This window comes from Nyctereutes procyonoides, unplaced genomic scaffold (assembly GCF_905146905.1).
Source record: "Nyctereutes procyonoides isolate TBG_1078 unplaced genomic scaffold, NYPRO_anot_genome, whole genome shotgun sequence".
NCBI classification, from domain to species: Eukaryota; Metazoa; Chordata; class Mammalia; order Carnivora; family Canidae; genus Nyctereutes; species Nyctereutes procyonoides.
The window spans coordinates 13,858,983-13,882,818 of NW_026575120.1; the positions used below are offsets into that span (position 1 = coordinate 13,858,983).

A 23,836-nucleotide genomic window follows, 5' to 3' on the forward strand; every position below is an offset into this window, starting at 1 on the left:
GGATTAAAAAAGAAAAGACAAAGAAAATCATGTTATTAAAAGGATGGGGGAAATGGAACGTTTGGTAACAAACATCAACTGTTTAAAATGGACATTGTATGTAAAGAACTTTCTCTTTTCTTTGGATTTCTTTAGTGTAGTTTATTATACATAATAAAAAATATTTTAATGACTTAAAAAAAGAACTTTGTAACTAAGTGAAGAGGGCAGATGAAGATAGGCTGAGCTTCTAGCTTGCATGGTTGAGTGCATGGTGACGTCTTTCACGGAAGGAACACGTCCAAGGGGAACTAGGACTTCAGTTTGCAACACAATTAGTTTATCTTCGTCCCACATCCAAAGAGATGGTGGAGTGAGGAGATCATGGAAAACCCTCAGTCCCCAAGGAGAGAGGAGGGATGAGATTAGGAATCCAAGTGGAAAAAGAGGGGCCTAGGTAGGAACACAGATTCCCTTATCCTCTGAGATTCACATACCAAGTATATAAGGTACCTCTTTGTCTACTGCAAAAAGGAATCTATCAATGAAACAAAGATATATAAATACATGCAGACAAGAATGCATATGATCTTTTTTTTCAAAATTCCTAATGTTATTATGGATTCAGAGATGTCAAAATGATGGTCATCCCAGGCAAAAGAGGCTAAGCTACACACCCTAAATCACCAGGCCTCTTGGACATTTCCCAGAGTAGCAGGCTGCTTTCTCTCACTCCACAGATGCACTGTGGACCTTGACCAAGTCCTTGCCCTGGATATTTCTTCCTCTTTGCCTTCTGTTCTTCCATGAGTGACATAAATGGATTGTATTAAAGTCACAGGCAGCGATGTATATATCCATCAACAGATGAATGGGTAAACAAATTGTTGTATAGCTGGCCCATGGAGTACTACATAACAGTACAAGGGAATGAATTGTTGATATACAGTAAAAGGAAATGACTGGACGAATCTCTAGATAATTATTCTGGCCAAAAAAATAATAAAGTAAAATAAGGGATGCCTGGCTGGCTCAGTTGGTTAAGCAGCTGCCTTCGGCTCAGGTCATGATCCCAGGGTCCTAGGATCAGGCCCTGTACCAGGCTCCCTGCTCAGCACTCTCTACCACTTGTGCTCTCTCACATGCTCGCACTCTCTTGCTCTCTAATATATAAATAAAATATTTTAAAAAATAAAAAGAAGCCAGACATACCCTCCCCCACAAAGTGAGTCCATACTGTATGACTCCTTTTGTATAAGATTGTACAAAATGCAAACTAATCTATAGTGACGAGATCAGCTGTTGCTTGAAAATTGGGGTTGCAGGATCATGGAGGGGGTAGGAGGGGGAGATTGTCAAGGAGATGAGGAAATGTGGGGGCATGATGCATGTGTTCATTATCTGGATTGTGGTAATGGTTTCACAGGTGTATACATATGTCAAAACTTATCAAGTTATACACTCTATATACACTTTATTGTGGGCCAATTATACCTCAATAAAGCTGTAAAAACATATCATCACAAAATGATCTTTAGGTGACTTCCAACCGACTTCCAACTCCATTTTTTTTTTCATGAATCCCCTTTGATCCCTTTACCAAACTCCTTTGAAGAAAATATTATCAGCCCCGGGTAAATACCCTTTTGTTCTTAAAAGGAACCAATCCTGGTTTTTCCAACTGAAAATAAGAGGGGGAATGTTGTAAGTAACCCCCTTCATGATTATTAAGGACATAATTCTTCACTTCTCTTCTCCCAAGCTCACCAAAATCTTACTGGGATCCAATGTCCTGAAAGAAGACCTCTATTTCCTGTTTTAGAGCATAAAGAAGAAAAATCAAAAACTTTTTCCAGCAACGTCCAATCTTGTACTACACATGAAGCCCAAGATTTTAAGAGTTGCCTGGTTCCTTTGGGGCCAACCTGGTATTTAATAATTTTGCTCTAACTGTGCAAAAAGGGAGTCTCTTCTCTCTTTGGAGTGGCTCTCTCACCAACAAGCTTAGTAAGAGGACCAAACAAACAGCTCTCCAGAGAGAGCGAGATGTGGGTGGTTGGGGTGAGACTACGTTTTATCCTGCTCCAACCCGCAACTGCAAAATAAACTGGTCCAATTTAAAGTTTTGCAATTTCTCACCACTGGTCTACATTCCTAAAAGGTAACATGTGAGATAAATGTGCTAACTCTGTGTGTGTGTGTGTGTGTTTTTAAGTTGAATCATTATTTTCCCATTCATTTACTATAAGGAAGAAATAGACTTGGGATCACATGGATTCTGCTTTGCAATATACAAGTTTTGTGGTCTTGGGCAATCCCTTGACTTCTCCAAGCTTTAACTTCCTCCTCTAAAATGGAGTTGATCTCAAAGGGCTGACCTCAAGATCATATAAAATGAGAATGGCATAGGGCCTGGTACGTGGAAAGCACTAGATAATGCTTCGAAATTTGTATTGTAAATAAATATCTGTTGAAGTAGAATTTCAGAGTCCCTTATCTCTCCTTTTGATAAGCCTTCATTTGGTTATTACTCAATACCACATAACTTTAAGCTTATCCTTCTCTCACCTTCTGTCACATTAATAATCCAAATCCACAAACAGACAAGAACATGTTACAGGAATTTGCTATTTAAAGCAGCAACAGCTAACATTATTGAAGACTTAAAATGTGCCAAACATTGTGTGTGCTTTTTTTCTTGAAGTATAGGTGATATACAATGTCATATTAGTCTCATGTCCACAACACAGTGATCTAACAATTCTGTACATGACTCAGTGCTCACTATGATAAGTGTAGTCACCATCTGTCACCAAGCAACATAATTACAATATTATTGACCATATTCCCTATGCTGTACTTTTCATCTTCATGACTTAATTATTTTATAACTGGAAGTTTGTGCCTCTTAATTCCTTTTGCCTATTTCGCCTATCCACCCACCTACTTCCTTTCTGGAAAGTACCAGTTTGTTCTCTGTATTTAAGAGCCTGGTGTATTGCTTGTTTGTTCATTTGTTGTTTTTTAGATTCCACATATAAGTGAAATCATATGGTATTTGTCTTTTTCTGTCTGACTTATTTCACTTACCATAATACCCACTAGGTCCATCCATGTTGTTACAAGTGGCAAAACTTCATTGTGTTTTATGGCTGAATAACGTTTCATTGTGTATATATACCCCACATACACCACTACCATTCATCCAGGGATGGACACTTGGGCTGCTTCCACATCGTGGCTATCGTAAATAATGCTGTAATAAACATAGTGGTGCGTGTATCTTTTCAAATTAGTGTTTTCATTTTCTTTGGATAAATATCCAGTAATGGAATTACTGGATCATATGGTATTTCTACTTTTAATTTTTTGAGAAACCTCCATATTGCTTTCCACTGTGGTCATACCAATTTACATTCCTAATAACAGCACATGAGGGTTCCCTTTTCACCACATCCTGGCCAGCACCTGTTATTTCTTGTCTTTTTGAGTCTAGCCATTCTGATAGGTGTGAAGTGTTATCTCATTGTGTAAGTGCTTTCCTTGATCAGCCATTTATTGCTTACAACAGTCCTAGAAGGTTCATACTATTATTGCCCCCATTTTATAGATAAAGAAATTGGAGCACAGATAGATTAATTCGTTTTCCAAGGTCACACAGCTAACAGGAGGCGTGGAGTGGAGTGAAGGGGTAGGATTCAAATTCAGCAGTCTGACTGTGGAGTATCTACACGTAACCACAACTCTTTTACCACAAGTTGTTTTTTAAAAATGGACTTTTAAACACTTTTGTTAAACAAATCATCACAGGCTTACCTGCTGCTTGATAATGCTGGATATTGTCGGAAAAATCACAGGGGGCCTTAAGAAAATGATTTTCAGAAATGCTAGACCATCTACTGAAGTTCATCCCCAGCCTCTAGGCAATGCCACAGTTAAATAGCTCAGGCCTGGCAAAAAAACTTCTTGAGAATCCCACAACTTCCACTCATAGTTCATGCCAAAGTTTAACAGTCAGGAAATTCTTAAATTACAACTAATTCAAATCCTTTATGCTGCACATGAAGGCCCATCGCTTGGGCTGATAAACCTCAATATTTCCATTTTTCTGACTCATTCACTCAACTATTAAATAAACGTATTAAGTGCGACCAGCTGAATTATATCACTGAGCCCGTAGACAAAAAGGCCTTTAGGTCCCGAAAGGATCGATCAGGAGATTGGCCAGCTGGGAAGAGGGGGCATTTGCAGCCACAGGCTAAGACAAGAGCCCTCATTGACAGAGGTGGGCACACCGAGTGCCCAGGCAGCAGCACCAGGCAGCCACGTGTGGGCTTCACCATTCAATGCCAAGGCATCCCAGCACAGACTCATCCAGAGCAAACCCAGGGTGAATTCCAAGCAGATAGCCTGGAAAACCTATGCCTTCCTTTCCCTGTGTCCTAAATCTGTCTACCACCACCATCTTGCCATCTTCTTTGCGTAAAAGCTTTTCATTTACTGAGGGCTGCAATTAAGTGGACTTTCTCTCCTGCAAACAAAAATAACTTCAGCAGCTGAATTAGAAATGCCCCGGCGTGCTGCTGCTGAACAGCCAAGGCTGCGGACAATGTGAAGCCCTTAGACCAGGACACTCGAGGTCAGGATCCTGCTCCTGATGCCCCTGTGCCTCCGGTGTGCACTTACTGAGCACGGGAAGCGCAGACGCAGCCCCTGCCCTCAAGGAGCTTACAGTCCTGCCCGGGCCGGAGTAAGCTGGCCGGTGTTACAAGGGCAGTTAAGCTCCTGATGGTTAAGGAAGCGCCAAGGAGGCTTTCACCCACTGTCACCCTCGCGCCTCACTGAGCTCAAGATTCTGCTAAAACTGGAATAATTCCTTCTTCAGCTGTTGAAATAGTGCCGTGGGGACCTCAAAGGCCAAGGATCCTAAAAAAAAAAAAAAAAAAAAAAGCATAAAGGGCAATCCCAAATAGGGACTGTCTGTTGATGAACGAGGTCATGGCGCTAATGCACGCCCTAAAAGATGTGCTAGGTTCCGCCGCGCCGTAGCCAAGCGCGAGCAGAGGGCGAGAAGGGCTGCAGCTCTGCAGCTCGCTGGTACCTGCTCCGAAAAACAACACACGCGGGGGGCGGGGGGGGGGGGAGATCCGGAGCAAATTCCGAAGCTGGAACTTCGGAAAGCGACACCCTCAGTCACTCAGCACCGCGGCCACTAGCGTTCTCCCCCGCGTCACCCTCCAGGCGCTGCGCACCGTCCCCACCCGCGAAGCCTAAACCCAGGTCCCGACCCGCCGGGCCCAGCCGCGGGCGCCGCCTGGTGCCCATGCGCGGACTCTGACAGGTCCGAGCGCGGGGGCGGGGCTGACGCCCTAAGGGTGGGGGCTCTTCTCGCGTGAACTAATGGCGTCATCAGAGCGACGGGCCCGGAAGGAAGTAGCGTGTGGAGGGCGTGGCGGTTTCTACGGTTGCCCTGGGGTTCGGACGAGTACGGAGCGCCTGGAGGGACAGCCTGGTACGCAGCCCCCGCCCCTTAGTGTGCGCGCTGGGCCTAGTTGCGGCTCCCGGCCGGAGCTTCTCAGCGGTCCTCCCGGGCCCCGGGCCCAGCCACCCCCCTCCCTCAGGACCGAGGAAGCCATCCCTTTCTGTTCCGTCCCTTCCCCGCGAGCCCCAGAGCGCTCGGGACGCGCAACCCTCTGTCGGGGGAGGGCGGGGAAGGGGCGGGGAGGGGAGGGGGGCACTTGCAGACAGGACGCAGCTGCAGGTCGGTAGCTGGAGTCCGTCACGGTAAAAGAAGCGCCTTGCAGATGTCCGAGCCCGAGTCCCGTTAGCCCCGGGAGGCAGGATCCACGCCCCGCGGGGGCCCCCGGGCCGCCTGACTGGGAACTTCTTCCGTTGCCATCGTTTTTCCAGATCCTTCAGGGCCCGGGAAATGAGTCCGGAGGCCAGCTGTCCGTCCTCCTGGCGCTGGCACTCACTGGGACCCGGGATCCCAGGCTTCCCACCCTGGGGAGCCCTCTTCTGCTCTGACCCTGGGCTTGGGGGCCCGTCAGGTGCAAAGTGCCAGTCAAGGGTACGGGCGGCTGTATTCAGAGCCCTCCCCCGCTTAGAGCCGGAGGAGTAACTGGGAAGGTGGACGGAAGGCCAGAGAACCCCACCGTGCAACTCTGCCCACATGCTGCCTTGTCGCCCCAGCATCTGAAAGGAGTAAATGATGGTTTCCTTTGGAGTGGCAGGCAATTAGGACGGGCAGGCTCTGACCAGAATTACATAGCCACAACTGCCTGTCCCTTGACATCCTCTGTAATTTGGGCGACCTACTGCAGCTGCCTCTCTTCCCTTTTACTAGTAGGAGTGACTCCCGTGACAGCACATTCGTGTTCCCAGGAAGAGAAGGCTGTGTCCTGAAGGCTGCCCACTTGGCTCTGCTTCTCTCTCGCCGGCCCGGCTGTCTCCGGAGCCACTGCCTCCTCGAGGAGGTAAGGAATATGATCCCACAGTGAAGGGAGGAGTGGGAGCGTTGCCTGAGAGCAAGGATGAGGCGAGTTGTTGGCGTAGCCTTGTGTTCAGGCTTCAACAGGCTGGGTCTGAGCCACTTCCAGGAAGCTCAGCTTAGTGAGGGGCTCTTCCTGCCACGGCTTTTCTCCTGCATGTCGGGCCACACACATTTTCCTGCGTCTTTTTCCCTAGGATACAGGTTCGCTGATGGCTCAGTTGGGAGCAGTTGTGGCTGTGGCTACCAGTTTCTTTTGTGCATCTCTCTTCTCAGCTGTGCACAAGATAGAAGAGGGACATATTGGGGTGTATTACAGGTAAGGAAGAGACAGGAAGAAGCTGGCAACTTCCTGTTAAATGACTTTCCTAGTCACTGGCCGATTCTATTGGATATCTGTGAATATTGAGTAGAGGAGTCTTTTAGATTGAGCTGTTGTGTCAGTGACCATGGAAACAGGTGTACACCCACACTCATGTACATTTATAAAACTTAATCCTACATTGATGCCTTGGATGCTGAACCATAAATGTGTATAGAGATTTAGAGACAAAATCTGAAGGAAACCAGTGCTTGCAGATCATCCCTGAAACATTGTTTTCTCCTATATCCCTTGCAGGCATCCTGGTGCCACAAAGTTACCTCCAGTGAGCACCAGTTCATGATGGCAACTTGAGGAGCTGGCCTGCTCCGCTAGTTTGTACCCACTCGTTAAAATTAACATTTCAAGAAAAAAGAAGAATCCTGCAGATTGACATGTATCTGTCAAGGCAAGCCCTAGGATAGTAGTTCTTACAAGAAAGGAACCTGTTGTATCACTGTCTATTTTGTTACTCTCTTTTTTTGAAAAAAAAAAAATAGTGTATTTTTTTCTTCATAATACAAAGCAAAGAAGCACTTCTAAATCTTGGGTTGCTTTCCTTCCAGTAACCTCCATGACCAAGTATTTTGCTTTAAGTCTTTATGAATTCCTCCTTATATATGCCCAAGATGCCTATTCCTGGACTGCCAATAGCAAGTTTTGGAAGCCTCATTGGGCTCCACTCTCTGCTTTATTTCTCCCCACATTCTGCTCATGTGTCCCCAAAAAAGGCTTTAATTTTGTTACCCTTTACACATAACTTGGTTATAAAGGTAATTCTGCCCAAAAAAAAGTATGTATATGTTTTTTTTTAATTTTTTTTTAATTTATTTATTTATGATAGTCACACAGAGAGAGAGAGAGAGGCAGAGACACAGGCAGAGGGAGAAGCAGGCTCCATGCACCGTGAGCCCGATATGGGATTCGATCCCGGGTCTCCAGGATCGCGCCCTGAGCCAAAGGCAGGCGCCAAACCGCTGCGCCACCCAGGGATCCCTGTATATGTTTTTAAAGCATTCTGAAAATTATTCTTTTGCTTGTTTGTGCCCCTGGACTCCAACATTACTGCAGTTGATTGGATAATTGTATTACTGGACTTAACCGCCCCCATGGATTGCCGCAAACTCAATGGATATGACCAAGTGAAACTTCTCATCTGTTAAGGATTGCCGGGGATCCTGCTGTCTTCATTCCACCTAGCCCATGTGCCTATTTTCCTGCTGCAAAAGCATGAATAATGGTTTTATGTTTTACTATCAGGCTTCCTATAATATGAGGGTCGAGCTGAGAGGAAGGGGTCTGTGGACATGGCTCAGGCACGTGTCACTGTATGAAACATGTATGGGACTATAGAGAAGGTCAGTGCAAATAGTATTGCTGTGATCAATACCTCTTGCTAAACTGTTTCTCTCTTCCTCCTCTGCAGAGGTGGAGCCCTCCTGACTTCTACCAGCGGCCCAGGTTTCCATCTCATGCTTCCTTTCATCACCTCATATAAGTCTGTGCAGGTAAACTCGGTGTGTAGGGTGTGTTTGAGCCACTGCAGGTTTGGGGTGTTTACCAACACATGATTTGGAATTATTTCCCATTACATGAGTATAATGCCTTTTCAAGGAATCATATATACAGGATTCCTTGATAGGATCTATGTCCTGTAGATATATATGATATATATATATGTTTATGTATATATACATATATGTGTGTGTGTGTGTGTGTGTGTGTGTATATATATATATAAAGAATGAGGCTCCATGAACCACATACTCTAGAGCTTTATTTGACTGTTGAAATAGCTGAATGGGGTCATTGCATTGGCCCATCACTCCCAGCTGGGAATTATTTTTTCACTTCAAGGTAGAGCCAGAGAAGAATCAGTTCCAAATGTATAGAAGGAGAATTAGGATGTGTGTGTCTGTGTGTTTAAATCACAGGCTACCAAGATAAATGGAAATGAAACACAGTAATTTTGCTGGTTCTTATTTGAACTTCATAGATGTAAACATAATTTGGGGGGTTCGGGGAAAGGAAAGTTGGACTTGGTGAAGGGAAATGACATTTGAAGGAGGAGTAGGATTAGTTATGATAGATCTAAAGCCTGGCTAAGTTAGACTAGCCATCTTTGAAGTATGTCCAGCTACAAGGGTTAAGGAGATTTAGAAAATGACTTTTAAACTGACCCAGGAAAATATCCTGGAGCACCTCATCAGCATTCTCCGTTCATTTCTTCTGCCATTACCTGTGCTTGATGGTTTTCAGAGTGCATTTAAGCCCAGGATCTCAGGAGTCTAACAGTAATTCTTAGAAGGGTTAAATACAGAATCCTCTTGTTTTGAGACTAGTAAAGGAAGACAGCAGAGGTAAAGACGGGTCTTAAGACTCCTAATCCAGGGTTGTTTTCACTAAACCATTTTTACTCAGCTTTTTCGTGTGATGATTCACTTACAGTGAAGCTGGACTTACGTACCTTTGTTCGTCTGGGCCTCACACTCTGTGTAAATAAAGATTAGGCTGAGTGTTCATGTTTAACAAGGGCAAAGCTCAACCCAGTTAACCTCAAGGACCAGGCCATTTGGGATTCCAAAACTAAGTTACTTTGCTCAGCACTGCCCATCTTACATCCTTTTATGTCTCTTCTATTTCTAGACCACACTGCAGACAGATGAGGTGAAGAACGTGCCATGTGGAACTAGGTAAGGTGCCTGGAGTGAAGCAGTCAAGCCTGCATCAGCGGGAGGGCCATCTGGCTACAGTTATAGACCGTGAAAAGAGAAGCATTCCTTCTGGGTGGTTCCACCAAGTTCCCTGCCTTCTGGCTTGCTAGGTGCCAATGTGACTAGGCAGTACAGTGCAGTAGGGAAAATCACAGAAGGTAGACAGGTTTGGGAGGGCCTTGAATGCTGTGCTAAGTTTGGGCTTTTTCTGTGACAAGTGAAGATCCACCAGAAGCTTTTAGCAGATAAATGACTTGATAGAAGAAGGTATGTTTAGCATAACCAGCTATGGAGAATGTCGTAAAGGTGGAGGGACCTTGGGGGGGTCTGGAAATCCAAGCAGAACACCAGTCTGGTAGTCTGACTGGAAAGTAAAGATCTAAATTGGAATAAAGTAAGAGGGATACCTGGGTGGCTCAGTGGTTGAGCATCTACCCTTAGCTCAGGGCATGATCCTGGGGTCCTGGGATCAAGTCCTGCATCAGGCTCCTCACAGGGAGCCTGCTTCTCCCTCTGCCTAAGTCTCTGCTTCTCTCTGTGTGTCTCTTATGAATAAATAAATAAAATCTTTAAGAAAATAAAAAAGGAATAGAGTAACAAACACCACCACAGGGAAACATTCAAGGAGGGCAAATCCAGGATTAGGGCATCACACAGGACAAATGGCCTGATTGCATCACAAGGAGAAGCTTTGGGTTGTAAAGGAGACATGAAAGACATTAACAAAGCAATGATAAGCCTTAATTAGAACCTGGTTCAAGAACACCATCTATGAAAGACACAGGGGAACTGTCGGCTCAGGTGGCCATAAGAGAGTGCCACAGACTGAGTGGAAACTCAGAGTCCAAGGTGCCAGCAAAGTTGGTTTCTAGTGAAGCATCTTTTCCTCACTTGCAGATGGCCACTATGCCGTGTCCTCACGTGGCCTTTCCTCCATGCACACAGAGAGAAAACCTCTGGTGTCTGCCTCTTTGCCTTTACCAGGCCGATCAGGTTAGGGCCCCACCTATGGCTTCATGGAGCCTTAATTACTACCTTAAGGCCCTATCTCAATACAGTCACATGGGGGTTTTATTTAGAATTTCAGCAAGTTGATTTTTGAAGGGCACACAATTCAGCCCATAACAGGAAAATTGGGGAGACTGGAATAAGGACTGGGTATTAGACGCTGTTAAGGAATTATTGCTAATTTTCTTAGGTTTGGGAACAGAGTTAGACTACATAGGAGAATGTCATTATTCCTTGGTGAGTGTTGCTTACTGATATTTTAAGGGGGAAGAGTATCATGACTGGAACTTTGAAATGTTCAGCATGAAAATGCAGATCTGTAAGGTAAAATTGTTAATTGCTCAATATAGGTGTTTGTGTATGGACAGTAGTTGTACTATTTTTTCAATATTTCTGTCTGCTTAAAATTATTTATAATAAATATTTGCAGGGAAGGGGAAGTGCTGAACCAAAGTCATGGTGAAGACAAAGTGAGAAATGGTGACCATAAAATTCCACTGTGGCCTTCTAAGCTCTGAGAATTCCTTGACTTTTCCCTTCAATTGATTGCTTTAATCAAAAGGCATTGCAGATTCAAAAGATATGAACTATTCTTTTCTTAGTGGCACCCCAGAAGTTTCACTTTTCTCCTCATGGAGATATTTTTAGGAAGTGTGGTGGGTTTTTTTTTTAAGATTTTATTTTTTACTTATTTGAGACAGAATGCACAAGAGTGAGTATGAGCAGGAGGAAGGGGCAGACTAAGAGGAAGAAGCAGACTCCCCGCTGAGCAGGAAGCCTGATGCAGGGCTCAGGGCTCAGGACTCCGGCTGGAGCCCAAAGCAGACAGTTAACTGACTGAGCCACCCAGGCACCCCAGGAGGTGTGGTTTTCTGGGAGATTGTGTTCTTTCTCTAAGCTCAGAAGATTCCTACTTGGAGATCCACCCTGGCTTCTGGCCTCCCATGAACTCTGCTGCTCCTTGTTGCCAAGTCACACACCTTATGCCATCACCCAGAGACTGCACTATATTCCAGAGCCTACTGGTGACATCTTTGTTCATTCTTCCCCCAACAGTGGTGGTGTAATGATCTACTTTGACCGAATTGAAGTGGTAAACTTCTTGGTCCCCAATGCAGGTACGTTTTTCCAGTTGACCTTCACCTTCAGCTTACTTTGCCTAGCATGTCCCCAACCCCCGGCAGGGAGAGCTGCTGGGTCTGAGCAAGAGAGTCCTGCCTTTTCTTACTCCGCAATCCCTCCTTCCCTCACAGTGTATGACATAGTGAAGAACTATACTGCTGACTACGACAAGGCCCTCATCTTCAACAAGATCCACCATGAACTGAACCAGTTCTGCAGTGTGCACACGCTTCAGGAGGTCTACATTGAGCTCTTTGGTAAGAAGGCCTCTGGTGGCCACAGCAGGCCTCAGCAGCTGTTTCCCCCACCGCCTGCTTCTGAGCTATGCTAGTGGAGGATGGGTTCAGGGGAACAGGAAATGTCAGAGAACCTGGTGCTCGGGAACAGGTTACATGCGGAATTCCTAGAAAATGTTGATGACAGTGGCATAAGGTTATGAAAGCAGGTGAGCTTTGGGCATGGGGATCACGGTGGACTAGGGGACTCCTGGCCCAAATCAGAGGACTGGAAGGCAGGGTGTTCCTACTGTCCCTGAAACAACCTTCTGTAATGAAGACAGGGTCTGTTCTAGAAAAACTTTAGAGATTATCCAGCCCAACAGCCTAATCTTCAGATAAGGGGACTGAGGCCCACAGAGAACATTGCAAAGCTAGTTGGTAGCAGGAATGAGGCTAGAACCTGCCTCCCCTGGCTCTTGCTTCAGAGTGCTTCTCCATACACCACACTGAATGAAGGGCACCCAGGAAAGGTGAGGAGGATGGTAGGCTTCACATTTAATTCTAGAAGTGGGACAGGGACCATAACTTCTTAAAGTTCCTAGTTTCTTTAAGCCTATACAGGTAGAGATGAATAGGAAAACACTTAAGAGAATCCATATGTTTTAAGTAGACACTTTTTGACCTTTTTGCCAGTCAGAGTCAACATAGCCTGACTTTAGCAGCAAGCAAAGAAACAGTTCAATATTGTTACAGATCTTCCGTGGTTTTTAGTGTTTATGTATTTTGGCACTTGCTGCCAGAAGTTTTCTAGTGGCCAGTGCTAAAAGTAAACGGTACTACAACTATTCTTGATATTAGGACGGGACAGTGACTTTTCCCAGGAATCTTCATTCAAAAGGACCCTGATAGAACATTTCACAGAGTAGACAGGAGGAGGAACCCCGGTGCTGCCAGCGATCTCCATTAGCCTGTTGCACTGTGTTTCCAATTTGAGAAACCGTCAGAATCACTTTTAATTTTTCTGCAGTAGAAAGTGAGTCTAAATTCACTGTACAGGGTTGGATTCAATGTGTTTTTGAGAAAAATTTCATTAATTTGCTATTTTTAAAAATTTTATTTATTCAGGGGCAGCTCTGGTGGCTCAGTGGTTTAGTGCCACCCTTGGCCCAGGTTGTGATCCTGGAGACCTGTGATCAAGTCCCACGTTGGGTTCCCTGCATGGAGCCTGCTTCTCCCTCTCCCTCTGCCTGTGTAAAAAGGCAAAATCTTAAAAAAAAAAAAAAAAAAATTTATTCATGAGAGACACAGAGAGAGAGGCAGAGACGCAAGCAGAGGGAGAAGCAGGCTCCATGCTGGGAGCCCAATGCGGGGACCCAATCCTGGATCCCAGGATCACATCCTGAGCCCAAGGCAGAGACTCAACTGCTGAGCCACCCAGGTGCCCCAATTTGCTATTTTTTTTAACCTCAAACTGATAGCATTTTATAAAATAGCATTGGTTTTCTCTAGCAATTGTTTTAGAACTTTTAAATGAATATTTTAAAGCATTTGAAACAACAAAAAACAAAGGACTCTAATTTCCATGAAGAAAAAATGAAACTATGAGATTGTTTTGCATTAGAAAACTTCTTCCTGTCAGGGTACCTGGCCAGCTGAGTTGGTGAAGCATGCAGCTCTTGATCTCAGAATCATGAATTTGAGCCCCATGTTGGATATGAAGATAACTTAAAAAAAATTTTTTAAGGGGCACCTGGGTGGCTCAGTGGTTGAGCATCTGCCTTTGACTCAGGGAGTGATCCCAGGAAGGATCAACTCCCACATCAGGCTCCCTGTAGGGAGCCTGCTTCTCCCTCTGCCTGTCTCTCTGCCTCTCTCTCTGTATCTCTGATGAACAAATAAATAAAATCTTTAAAAAAAAAAAAAAAAAAAAGCTTTAAAAAAGCTAACAAAAAAAAAAAAAAGAAACTTCTTACTGCCTGAGAAATAAATTTAGTAGCTTAGTGAAGCTTCTTGTACAGAGATGCTGGAAAAATGTATTTGCTTTGAATTTTTTTTTTCTCTAAGTTTTGCAAGCAAACACTGTCTTGCTTAGAATCTGTGTCTGTAAAGGAGGAATTCACGTCTCTAATCCGATTCCTGGAATATGGGAGGTTTTCCACTAGTTCTCCCCTCTCAGGACTCATAGCCCTGACTTCCCACATTACTGTGTGATTCTCATCAGTGCTTACATGGATGCATCCGCTTGCCCATTTTATAAAAAACATTACATAGTTCTTGTTCAGAAGTTGACCTGCATCAACCTTTTTGTGTAACATAACCTAATCTGGATTTATCTATGTAACTATAATGTATAAACAAACAACTTATTACCAATATTACTTTGGTAATAAAGCACCTAGCAAAATATTTCTTCCAGATTTTCCTAGAAAGTTATGAGCCCAGGACCACAGGCATCTGGCTGCTTTAACTCAGATGTAATTTGGTCTAATAAATGACTATTTGTTATTAACTTAGGGAAGGCACAGAATGTCTCAAAGTTTGGTTGGTATCCCCTTTAAAATAGAAAATCTGAAATGTAATGTTTATTTACAGCTGTCAAATTGTTAAACATGTATCAGGTCTGAGGTGCTACCTTGTGGGGCCATTTCTCCCTTGTGCTAAGAGGCTTGTGAGAGGATATTCAGTGCATGAGAACGTTAAAATCCCTTGCTTACTGAGATAAGTCGAGGATAGTGTTGTTTTAAGCCCTAAAAATTAAAGCATAGTAATTAAACAGTGTATTATTTGACTACGAACTAGCTTGAGCACATCGCTGAACTTCCGTGGGCCTCAGTCTGGTCTGGGCATCTATTAAAGATGATCTATTAAAGAACCACTTGCGGTTCCTCAGAGGTTCCTGTTTGGGCACAAGTGACCAAGAAGCCACTTAAAGCAGGTGGCAGCTGACAGTGAAGGAGGTGATTCAGTCGAATGTCCCAGCCTGGTTTTGTGGCGTCTTCTCAGTGTCGCCAAGGATCTTACCGAGGACCTGGCAGGCAGGGGGTCAGAAAGAGAAGGTTCCAGCTGAGAGGGAAGCTCTGGTGCTGCAGGATCACAGCGGGCAGGGGTGAGGGGGGTGGGCACCAGTCAGAGCTCCTCCTACACTTGCCTATGAAACGACTCCCACGTGCATTCCAGACAGAGCAATCAGGGCCAAAGCAAACGACACATCAGAAGACTCAGGCTCGTTTCCAGAACCATAAATTTTCATTTTCCTCCTGTGTTATTTGAGGGAGTTCTTAATGGAAATAGTCTTCCTTGGGGCTTTTGTTGACGTCAGCATCTGTTTTTCTTTTAGAAACTTCTAAAATGACTGCATTTCTTGTGTTTGGGTCTCTTCAAAATACCTACCATAGCCACTCCACCTTCCTCTCGAAAATGGGGTGCCTGCCTTCTCTTTAGCTGCTGTTGTCTAGGGAAAGGCTGCCGCCTGACTCAAGAAATGTGCAAGAATTGTTTGTTCTTTCTCTTTTTAAAGCTCAGTTTCCTTTTGGGCAAGGTTGATATTTTCAGCAACCTCGGTGATTTCGTCTAGAGGCCACAAGAAAAGGTTACTCTCACATCCAGCTAATGTGGAGGTGTGTTGTTTTGAAAGATGTGCAGGGAATCTTTAGATTTCTGGGTTCTGATAAGCACGCAGCCTCGGAAAGACCTTTTGCCTGTCAGGTGCATTCTTGAGCATGTGTTTTAGTTTGTACTCTACCCCCATACTTTCCTCCATCCTGCCTAAAAAGTGTAATGACAACCTTTTCTGTCTGTCTTGATTCCAGATCAGATTGATGAAAACCTCAAGCTGGCTCTACAGCAGGACCTGACCTCCATGGCCCCCGGGCTTGTCATCCAAGTAAGCATTGCCACAGTGGAGAACCTCCTGCGGAAGATGGATTCTGTACCCATCCACCCCCCGCAAGGGATGTCCTTTCTTTGCAGGAAAACCAAGGGCAAGTGGGAACCTTACCCACTTTGCAGGAAACCTGCAGGGAACCTTACCCACTTTGCAGGAAACCTTACCCACTTTGCAGGAAAACCAAGGGCAAGTGTCCCTTACCACCCTCACCTTCCCATCCAGTGCTATTTTTATCCTTCTCCAGGCTGTGCGGGTGACAAAACCCAATATACCTGAGGCGATCCGCAGAAACTACGAGTTGATGTGAGTATTCCCTCCACCCAAGCTATGCCCCCCACTCTCCCCCACACCCCACACCCCATCCCATCCCAGTGTGAACCAAATCTGTACCAGGTGTTTATTGCCCTTCTTGAGTCTTCGTTACAGCCCATTGCTCTGTCAGATGGAGCGAGTGTGTTGGGATAATCACCTGGACTCCATAGCGGTGATTGAGAGCCACAAGCAGTGATGCTTTTAAAAGGGCTAGGGGGCATTGTTTGTGCTTCATGGCTCATCTTCTTGATGGGAGGGAAGGGTGGTTAAGTGAGCAGGCAGGTGCATTTTACCAAGGTAAATTATGCTTTATTTCCCACAAATGAGTTATTTTGGAGCAGAAAGAGAGCCATGTTACTGTCTGCAACAGATCTGCTTTTACTTGGGACATTCAACAGCCTTCTAGGAGAGAGTAAGAACTCACAGTCTGCCTCTCTGAAGCGAAGTTTGGCTTCTCCGGGGGACAGTGAAGGTCCTGGGAAGCTTTTTCCATGGCAGCCTCACAGCTGCATACCTTTTTTCCCTTCAGGGAAAGTGAGAAGACGAAACTTCTCATTGCAGCCCAGAAACAGAAGGTGGTGGAGAAGGAGGCTGAGACGGAGCGGAAGAAGGCCCTCATCGGTCTGAATGTGGTTGTGTGACCTCCTTTCAGGGCAAAGGTTGGGGGCGGGGGTGTGGTGGCAGGAAGCTGCCAGGTCCTCCAAACCCTTGCCAGGTACAAGAGGGGCATTCATACGCCCAGAAACAAAGCTGAAGTTGTCAGATCATGGCCAGGGGCAGTGAGTTTTGAGTCTCCCCATTATCTCTGAAATGAACGGAAATTTTCGTGTTAATTCTTAATGGATAGTAATAATGGCCAGCACCTATTGAGCACTTACCACGAGTCATGTACTTTTTACTAAGCACATGTAAATATGAAGTACCTCACTTCTCCCAGCCATGAGGTAGGTACTATCGTTAACCTCATTTTATTGAACCAAAGACCAGAGGGTTAAATAAGGTGCACAATGTCACATGGCAAGTAAGTGGTTCAAACCCAGGGACTCTGTCCAGAACTTGGTTCATAACCACTACACTAGATTATTAACTACTACTGCTTCCCAAGGTGACATGGCGGGAAGAAACTCTTATCTTATTCTTTAGACTATCCCTTGGGGAGAAATACTCTTGTGACTTAGGAGGGAGGTTAGGGCTTGCTCTCCACTTTTGCCGGAGGGCCCAGGTCTTCCCGTTCACTGTCTTGTGCTGGTGTCATGGTACCGTGCACACTGGCACAGCCCACATGTGCCCGCCGCAGTTCCCCTCTGAGGTTCTCCCTCCGAGCTTCCCCACCGCCCTGTATTGGACTAGGAAAGGTGGAACTCAGTCCAGCTTTTGAAATACCAGTGCTCTGAGCCTTTTCTCAACTTCATTACTGTAGAGGCAGAAAAAGTGGCCCAGGTCGCTGAAATCACCTATGGGCAGAAGGTGATGGAGAAGGAGACCGAGAAGAAGATTTCTGAAATTGAAGGTGAGCACGGGTGAAGTGAATGCCGGAGTTTTCCTCAGACCCTACCTTGTGGCAAGGTGGTGGGAGAGCCTTTTCCTTCACTCTTTCATCTTTGTTCTAAGATGTGATGATTTCTTTAGAAAATCACTTTTTCTCTGTGCTTTGAGTTGAGTTTGGGGGGAATAAGGGCTAGGCTGGCAATCAGTTTTCCACTTCAGAGGGCATTCACTTGCCCAGCAGATGTCCACTGAGTGTGGCCAAACTTGCTCGTGTTAGGCCCAAGGAAAAGAAATCGTCTCAGTCCCTTGCTGTCTGGCAAGGGTCTCAGGGCGTTGGAAGCAAAGGAAGAGGTGAGGCCCCTGTGCCTTCCCCTAACCCCTTTGCAAGTCTATAAACACTACAGCTGTGGCCTGAATCTGCGCTCAGCATCCCCTGCAGTGGATACCCAGGCAGGTGTGAAAGAAACATCTTTTTAACACCAGCAACACTGGAGCTGGAGACAAGTGTCATCTTTGCTGGCTTTTCTGTGTATTATTCACTTTCAGTTCCCTGCCCCTAAGCCCTCAGCTCATTCCTGCCACTCACCTTCTCCTTCATGTGGTGCCTTAAATCAGGCAAATTCTAGGACTCAAACTGGGACCTCAGAGCCCAGAGCACTGCTCTGTCCACTTGTACTCACTACGGGGACTCTCAGGGTCTGTGGGGGCCCAGTGAGGGGCCAGTCAGGAGTTAGTTTACAGGTCAGTGGCTCTTTAGTTGGGAGCTCTTAGCAGAACAACACGTTTGTATTTCTTATAAAAACCTGCAAGCAGGTGCTAAGGCCACTTGAATGGGCCGCATGCAGTCAACACCCCAGCCAGGCTGCACACTCTTTCTGCCCAGGGTCATGCGGAGAGTGTGCAGCCAGAACCCACCCACGGCTGGCGGCTCTTCCCAGGCTCTTTGCTACAAATACTACTCACAGGAGGCTGGCCTCATTCCCAAGGCAAGTGAGCAAGTAGCAAACATTTTGCTTCAGCCTGACAGAAAAAGCTAGTCTCCGCAGATTAAGGAAGTGTATTGCATGCATAGTCGAAGTTGAAATAGCTCTTCATCCAGACGGGTGTCAGTCTGGACCATGGCGTGTATATCTCTTATTTAGCATCGTGCCAGCTTAAGCATTGTTACCTAGAACCTTTTTGAAATGACTGATGGGGGACAAAAGGGCAATGAAGTTGGAGAGGGACCGAGCTGTTTTCTGTTGGTGGCATTCAGTTGTGGGTGGAGCCGCCTGTGGGCTCCTTGAGCTTCTGCCCTGCAGCACTAGAGGGATGAGGTGGAGAGCTCTGAAAATGCACGTGGGGACCAGGCTGCACCCCTGTCCTCCCAGACGGGGAGGGGAAGAGGAGTAAGCATGTGGAAACAGGAAGTGTCTCTTGGCGGCAGTGTTTTCTCAAGACTGCCACCAAAGATGCTGCTGGGCACGGCAACAGACGTGCTTGTAGTCAGCCCCCACCACAGGGAGATGCCATCCAAGCATGTCGTGGTTGATTTTCATAACGACTTGTGAAAGAGGGCAGATGCCTCTTTCCCCATTTCACAGAAGAGAGAACCAAAGCACAGAGGAAAAAGAGCACCTCCCCAAGGTAGCACAAGCAATTGGGGGGAGTCCACAGAGCCCAGTGGTCCAGTGACCTCTGTGCTGCACTCACTGCATTCTTGCCCTCAGATGCTGCCTTTCTGGCCCGGGAGAAGGCAAAGGCTGATGCAGAGTGCTACACTGCCATGAAGCTCGCCGAAGCCAACAAGGTAAAGCCCAGTACTGCCTGGTAAAGAGGAGGTATGTTAGGTGTGGGGCTAATGTTTGAGAGCTCCCGATGTCCCACGGCCACCACCACCACCAAAGCCCCTCCTGGCCAGAAGTGATGGCCGTGTGCTGAGCAGGACAGGTGTTGCCCCTTCCCTTAGCCAAGCCTCGACAGAAGTTTAATTGTGTGAAACACAGAAACTCTGAAAACTGGCAGCTATAACCTCGCGAACCCATTAGTACCCTGTCACTAATAGAACAGAGAGGCCGGAAAGAGTAGAGAGGGCACCTTTCTTTGACAGAGCTCCTCTCCTTGTGAAAAGCGAAGGGTACCACCCAGAGTTTTCTTGAATCTGGCTCCACCTAGTCTTCTCTCCTTTGTTTCTTACAGCTAAAGCTGACCCCTGAATATCTGCAGCTGATGAAGTACAGAGCCATTGCTTCCAACAGCAAGATTTACTTTGGCAAAGACATCCCAAACATGTTCGTGGACTCTGCAGGCAGTCTGGGCAAGCAGTTTGAGGGGCTAGCAGACAAGCTGGTTTTGGATGATGAGTCCTTGGATGCAGACCCTCAGGAGAACTGAAAGTTTTTTGTATACAGCCTCGGATGACATTTAAAAAGATCTTTATTTTTTAAATGATGAACCAGGATGCTCCTCCCTCCCACACTACCTGCTTTGACTCTCTTCCACATTCTGTGGTGAAAAAAGAAGAAATGGATTTAAATCTATTCCCCTTCCTGGGAAGGGAGGGCAGGGATTGATGATTTGGGGTCTTATTCAGGTAAGCAGGTTAGATGATTTCTGTTAAGATTGGTGAACCGTCGGTTTGACCTTTGACTTCCAGACACTAATTTTAGCCCTTTGAAGCTGGCTTACGTAGGGATTTGATCATTACAGAGTGGGAGGAGAGGGCGTGGCCTTGGGGTGATTTCCTTTCCCTGATTTGGGAAATTGCGGTCCAATTTTCTCACCCCCGCCTCTAAGGTAGGAGAGGCCTGTGGGTGAGACTCAGCAACTGAGCAACTGTGTACTTGTGAGTCTGGCAGCAGAGCTGGGGAGAACAGCTGCAGAGAACGTTTGGCTTTGCTGGTATTTTTGTCTGCATATGTGAGTTACTTCAGAAGCGCGCTTTGTTGAGTCCTCATAAGGAAGGACTGGTGCTAGGTTTTGCAAGCTTTTCTACACGCTACCCTCCTTGCCCCAGGGCTCAAAGAACGGTGGTTTTTGACTACATTCCTGTGTCAGGGTTTGGGCACCACCACATAACTCTTAAAACTTTTCACTTGTTCTGTGATTTGGGGTTTTGGGGGGGTTTTCCCCCCTCTCGAATCTGTTCATTGATTCCACTCAGCATTAGGAAGATAGGAACAAATAACCCAAGTGTCTTACTAGCTGCTGAAGTGAGATCTTCCATCTCTCAGACACCGTGATACCTGCTTGGCAAACTACATATGTTCCTTGAGATCTAGCATCTTATTGTGGAGATTCTATGTTGAAGAGCTCCTTTGGGAGCAGAGGAAGGTCACCTGAAAGATCTCCTAGTCTTAATGCTCAGAGCTTATGCTGATGGTCTGACAGTGATAAAAAGGGAGCCCACTAAATAGCACATTTTTTTTTTTTAAATCTAGGGCACCAACAGCCACACAGGTGTCAGATTGAATGCCAAATCTCCAGAGACAGCTGTGAGGGTACACGTCAAGAGTTCATGCCCAAGTCCCTGTGTTAGAAGGGCTGCATCAAAATCTGTTCCAATGTTTTAGGTTTTTCTTTTTTCCCATTTCTAATTAGGAAAATTTACGTCACTCTGGGAGGTTTGGGATGGAGGAGGAGAAACATGAGAGAAAGGTTTTCTTATATCCTGAAATTGGAGTGAATGGGATAGTGGTGTCCAGCTTATGTAGATTGTGAGTTGTGTACCACATTGTTGGGTTATCTCCATTTAACTTGCAAGTATATTGGTATTCTCCATGACAAACTGTGGCCTAGGATTTGGCCTTGCTATTAGCTGCCCCCACACACACACCATCACCACCAAAAAAAAAAAAAAAAAAAAAAACCCTACCACTGTACCCCTTTTCCTTCATGATACTATGAATGATACTTTCTGGCACAGATCCCCCACTTCATTTTTTTCCCATGCCCAGACTTCTGGTTTATTGAGTGGCCCCAGAATTCGGCCCAGCTTGCTCCCAAGTAGCACCAGGACTGTCAAGAGTTTGGGGAGCATTCAACCTGCTTAAGTAGAAACAAAATGTTAACTCCTCTTCCTTCAACTGTTGCCCTTCTCTGTTCAAATACCTGGGACTTAGAATTCTCAAACCACTGGTCCTGGTCACACTTAGTGCAATGCAAGCAACCAGCTGTTCATAGGAATGATGGATTTTAACATGCTCAGAAGTGCTTGCAGAAGACAGTCCCCCAAGGCCAACATAGGGTATCTATTATTAAGATACACTCCCCCCTCCTCGCGTCTCAATGCCATTAATCACTTGTTAGGAGCAACATGACACATGATGTCCAGCATCCCCAATTTACATATTTGTCTGCTCCCTCTCCTCTGAGCCTTGTTGCCTAGGCCTCAGAAAATACTACTTCAATTGAATAAAAAGTAAGGATATCTCAGTTTCTGTAAAGCACGTTTGCTCAGGTTATTCACTTGAAAGCCTAATACTAACATCCTCTGATAGCTTGTCCCTTGCACTAGACACACTTTAACCACAAGAGCCTCAATAAAATTAAATCCTGCTGCCCCTGCCCCCATCAATGCTAATGTTGCTTCCTCTTTGAACAAAAAATATGTTGTAGTATCCCTGAGTTTAAATTCACTGGTTATCTGTATCTGCCTGAATAGTAAAATCATGGAAGTCAGCAGTTTCCTTAGCATGGGACAACTAACCAGTCTGTGTGACTTTTTGTCTTCAGCACTTACTAGAAAATCTGATCTTAAAACATTTGAATTCTAAACATGTAAAATGTGACAGCCTACACTTTTGTAGGCAATAAAGTCATGGCTGCTATTTGTAAATGGAATTTCTATCAAAATAAGTAACTGTTTATAAAATTCAGTTTTTGTAGGATTTTTTTCAAGGAAAAGTCACCTTGGTTGAATGTTTCTCATTAAACTTTACAGAAATGGTTCATACTCAGTACTGTTTTTAATCACTTTTTTAATATAAGGACAGAATATTTGCAAGGAAGCCAAAGTTTGCTAATAATTTTTATAAGCCTAAAATAAATTTGAAGGAATCTGTAGTCATATCAAGTTGAAGGAGGGAAAAAAATAATTTAAAGAATTTTGGCAATGTGTTGACCCAAAAAAAAGTTGTTTTCTAAATAGTCTGTTGTAATTTCTATGAGCCTGTGTATCTTTCAGCACTGATAACTTTGCCATTTACAGAGAGTAAGTTGTGAAAGTGAGATCAAGTATTTACTAGCAATCTGATCAATTTAAGTTTGAAGATAAACCTCAGTCCTCAGTTGAGAATAAACCTGTGTGTTGGCTAGTGGCTGCTCTGTGTCTGTGAACTTAACTGCTACTTCTTTAGTTCTATTCAGTAGGGTTTAGCCACTGTTTCTATTGCTTCCTTAGAAAAGAGGTAATAGCCAATCAGTTTCTGTTTGTATTTCCATTTCTTTTTATTTCTGTTTTTGTGTAAGCTGGTGATTGACTAGTCAGACTAACTCTACTTTCAAAGCCTTGAGAGTTTAATTGACCCCCTTCGTAAATGCAAAATGTTTTATTAATCACTCTCATATGCTGGACTAATTACCTTGGGTGTGTTGATAGCTGCAGGAATTGTTTTAGACAATACTAAAGGTGAGAATTTATATCTTAGTTTTATTTTCAGTCTTGCTAAATTCTTTGCATCTACTTTTTTATTAAAGAGAAATTCGGCAATAGCTAATATTAGGATAGGTGATAAAAAGAAATAAAACATCCCTCTGCAGTGAGTTAAGTACAAGATGACCCTAAAAATATATTCTGATGAATATCCCCATTATCAATGTAGAAACAATAAATTACTAATTTGTAAACATGGCATGATTCTTGATAGGTGTTATGGAAATTGATTATTTTAAAGAATCCATTCACTTCTGCAATTATCCTCTAGGGTAGAGATTCTTTCAGTTGACCCAAAACTCATTTTTATATCAATTAAGTAAAAAAGTCCATCTCTGCTCTGGTAAGCTGCCCAGTGTAAGGCTGACAAATAAACTACATGATGCTTGGTTCAATCTGAATTTCATAGAAACAACTAACTTGGGGCAGCCCTGGTGGCGCAGCGGTTTAGTGCCGCCTGCAGCCCAGGGCTTGATCTTGGAGACCCTGGATCGAGTCCCACGTCAGGCTCTCTGTATGATGCCTGCTTCTCCCTCTGCCTGTGTCTCTGCCTCTCTCTCTCTCTGTCTCTATGAATAAATAAATAAAAATCTTAAAAAAAAAATCTTAAAAAAAAAACTAACTTT

At 44.9% G+C, this 23,836-nt stretch overlaps 1 protein-coding gene across 6 annotated transcripts; it reads left to right on the plus strand.

The window, feature by feature from the left end:
* Positions 1 to 5,426: 5,426 nt before the first annotated feature.
* ERLIN2 (ER lipid raft associated 2) lies at positions 5,427 to 22,875 on the plus strand. Of its 6 annotated transcripts, none has more exons than XM_055334870.1 (13): positions 5,427 to 5,491; positions 6,329 to 6,455; positions 6,667 to 6,788; positions 8,257 to 8,338; positions 9,477 to 9,523; positions 11,609 to 11,670; positions 11,806 to 11,931; positions 15,702 to 15,775; positions 16,023 to 16,081; positions 16,620 to 16,711; positions 17,511 to 17,600; positions 19,288 to 19,367; positions 19,757 to 22,875. In XM_055334870.1, the coding sequence occupies exons 3-13, from the start codon at positions 6,682 to 6,684 to the stop codon at positions 19,949 to 19,951; spliced, it is 1,014 nt and encodes a 337-aa protein (XP_055190845.1). In that variant the 5' UTR covers positions 5,427 to 5,491; positions 6,329 to 6,455; positions 6,667 to 6,681; the 3' UTR covers positions 19,952 to 22,875. The 6 variants fall into 6 exon arrangements, with proteins under 6 accessions (XP_055190845.1, XP_055190847.1, XP_055190849.1 ...); XM_055334872.1 differs by having other exon boundaries at positions 5,437 to 5,491; positions 6,326 to 6,455; XM_055334869.1 differs by lacking the exon at positions 5,427 to 5,491 and adding an exon at positions 5,509 to 5,763.
* The last annotated feature ends 961 nt before the right edge of the window (positions 22,876 to 23,836 follow it).

Coding starts and splice junctions, on each gene's coding strand:
- ERLIN2 (XM_055334870.1), top strand. CDS start 6,682: ATGGCTCAGTTGGGAGCAGTTGTGGCTGTGGCTACCAGTTTCTTTTGT. Junction 8,339..9,476: donor CCTCATATAAGTCTGTGCAG/GTAAACTCGGTG, acceptor TTCTATTTCTAG/ACCACACTGCAGACAGATGA. Junction 16,082..16,619: donor CGCAGAAACTACGAGTTGAT/GTGAGTATTCCC, acceptor TTTTCCCTTCAG/GGAAAGTGAGAAGACGAAAC.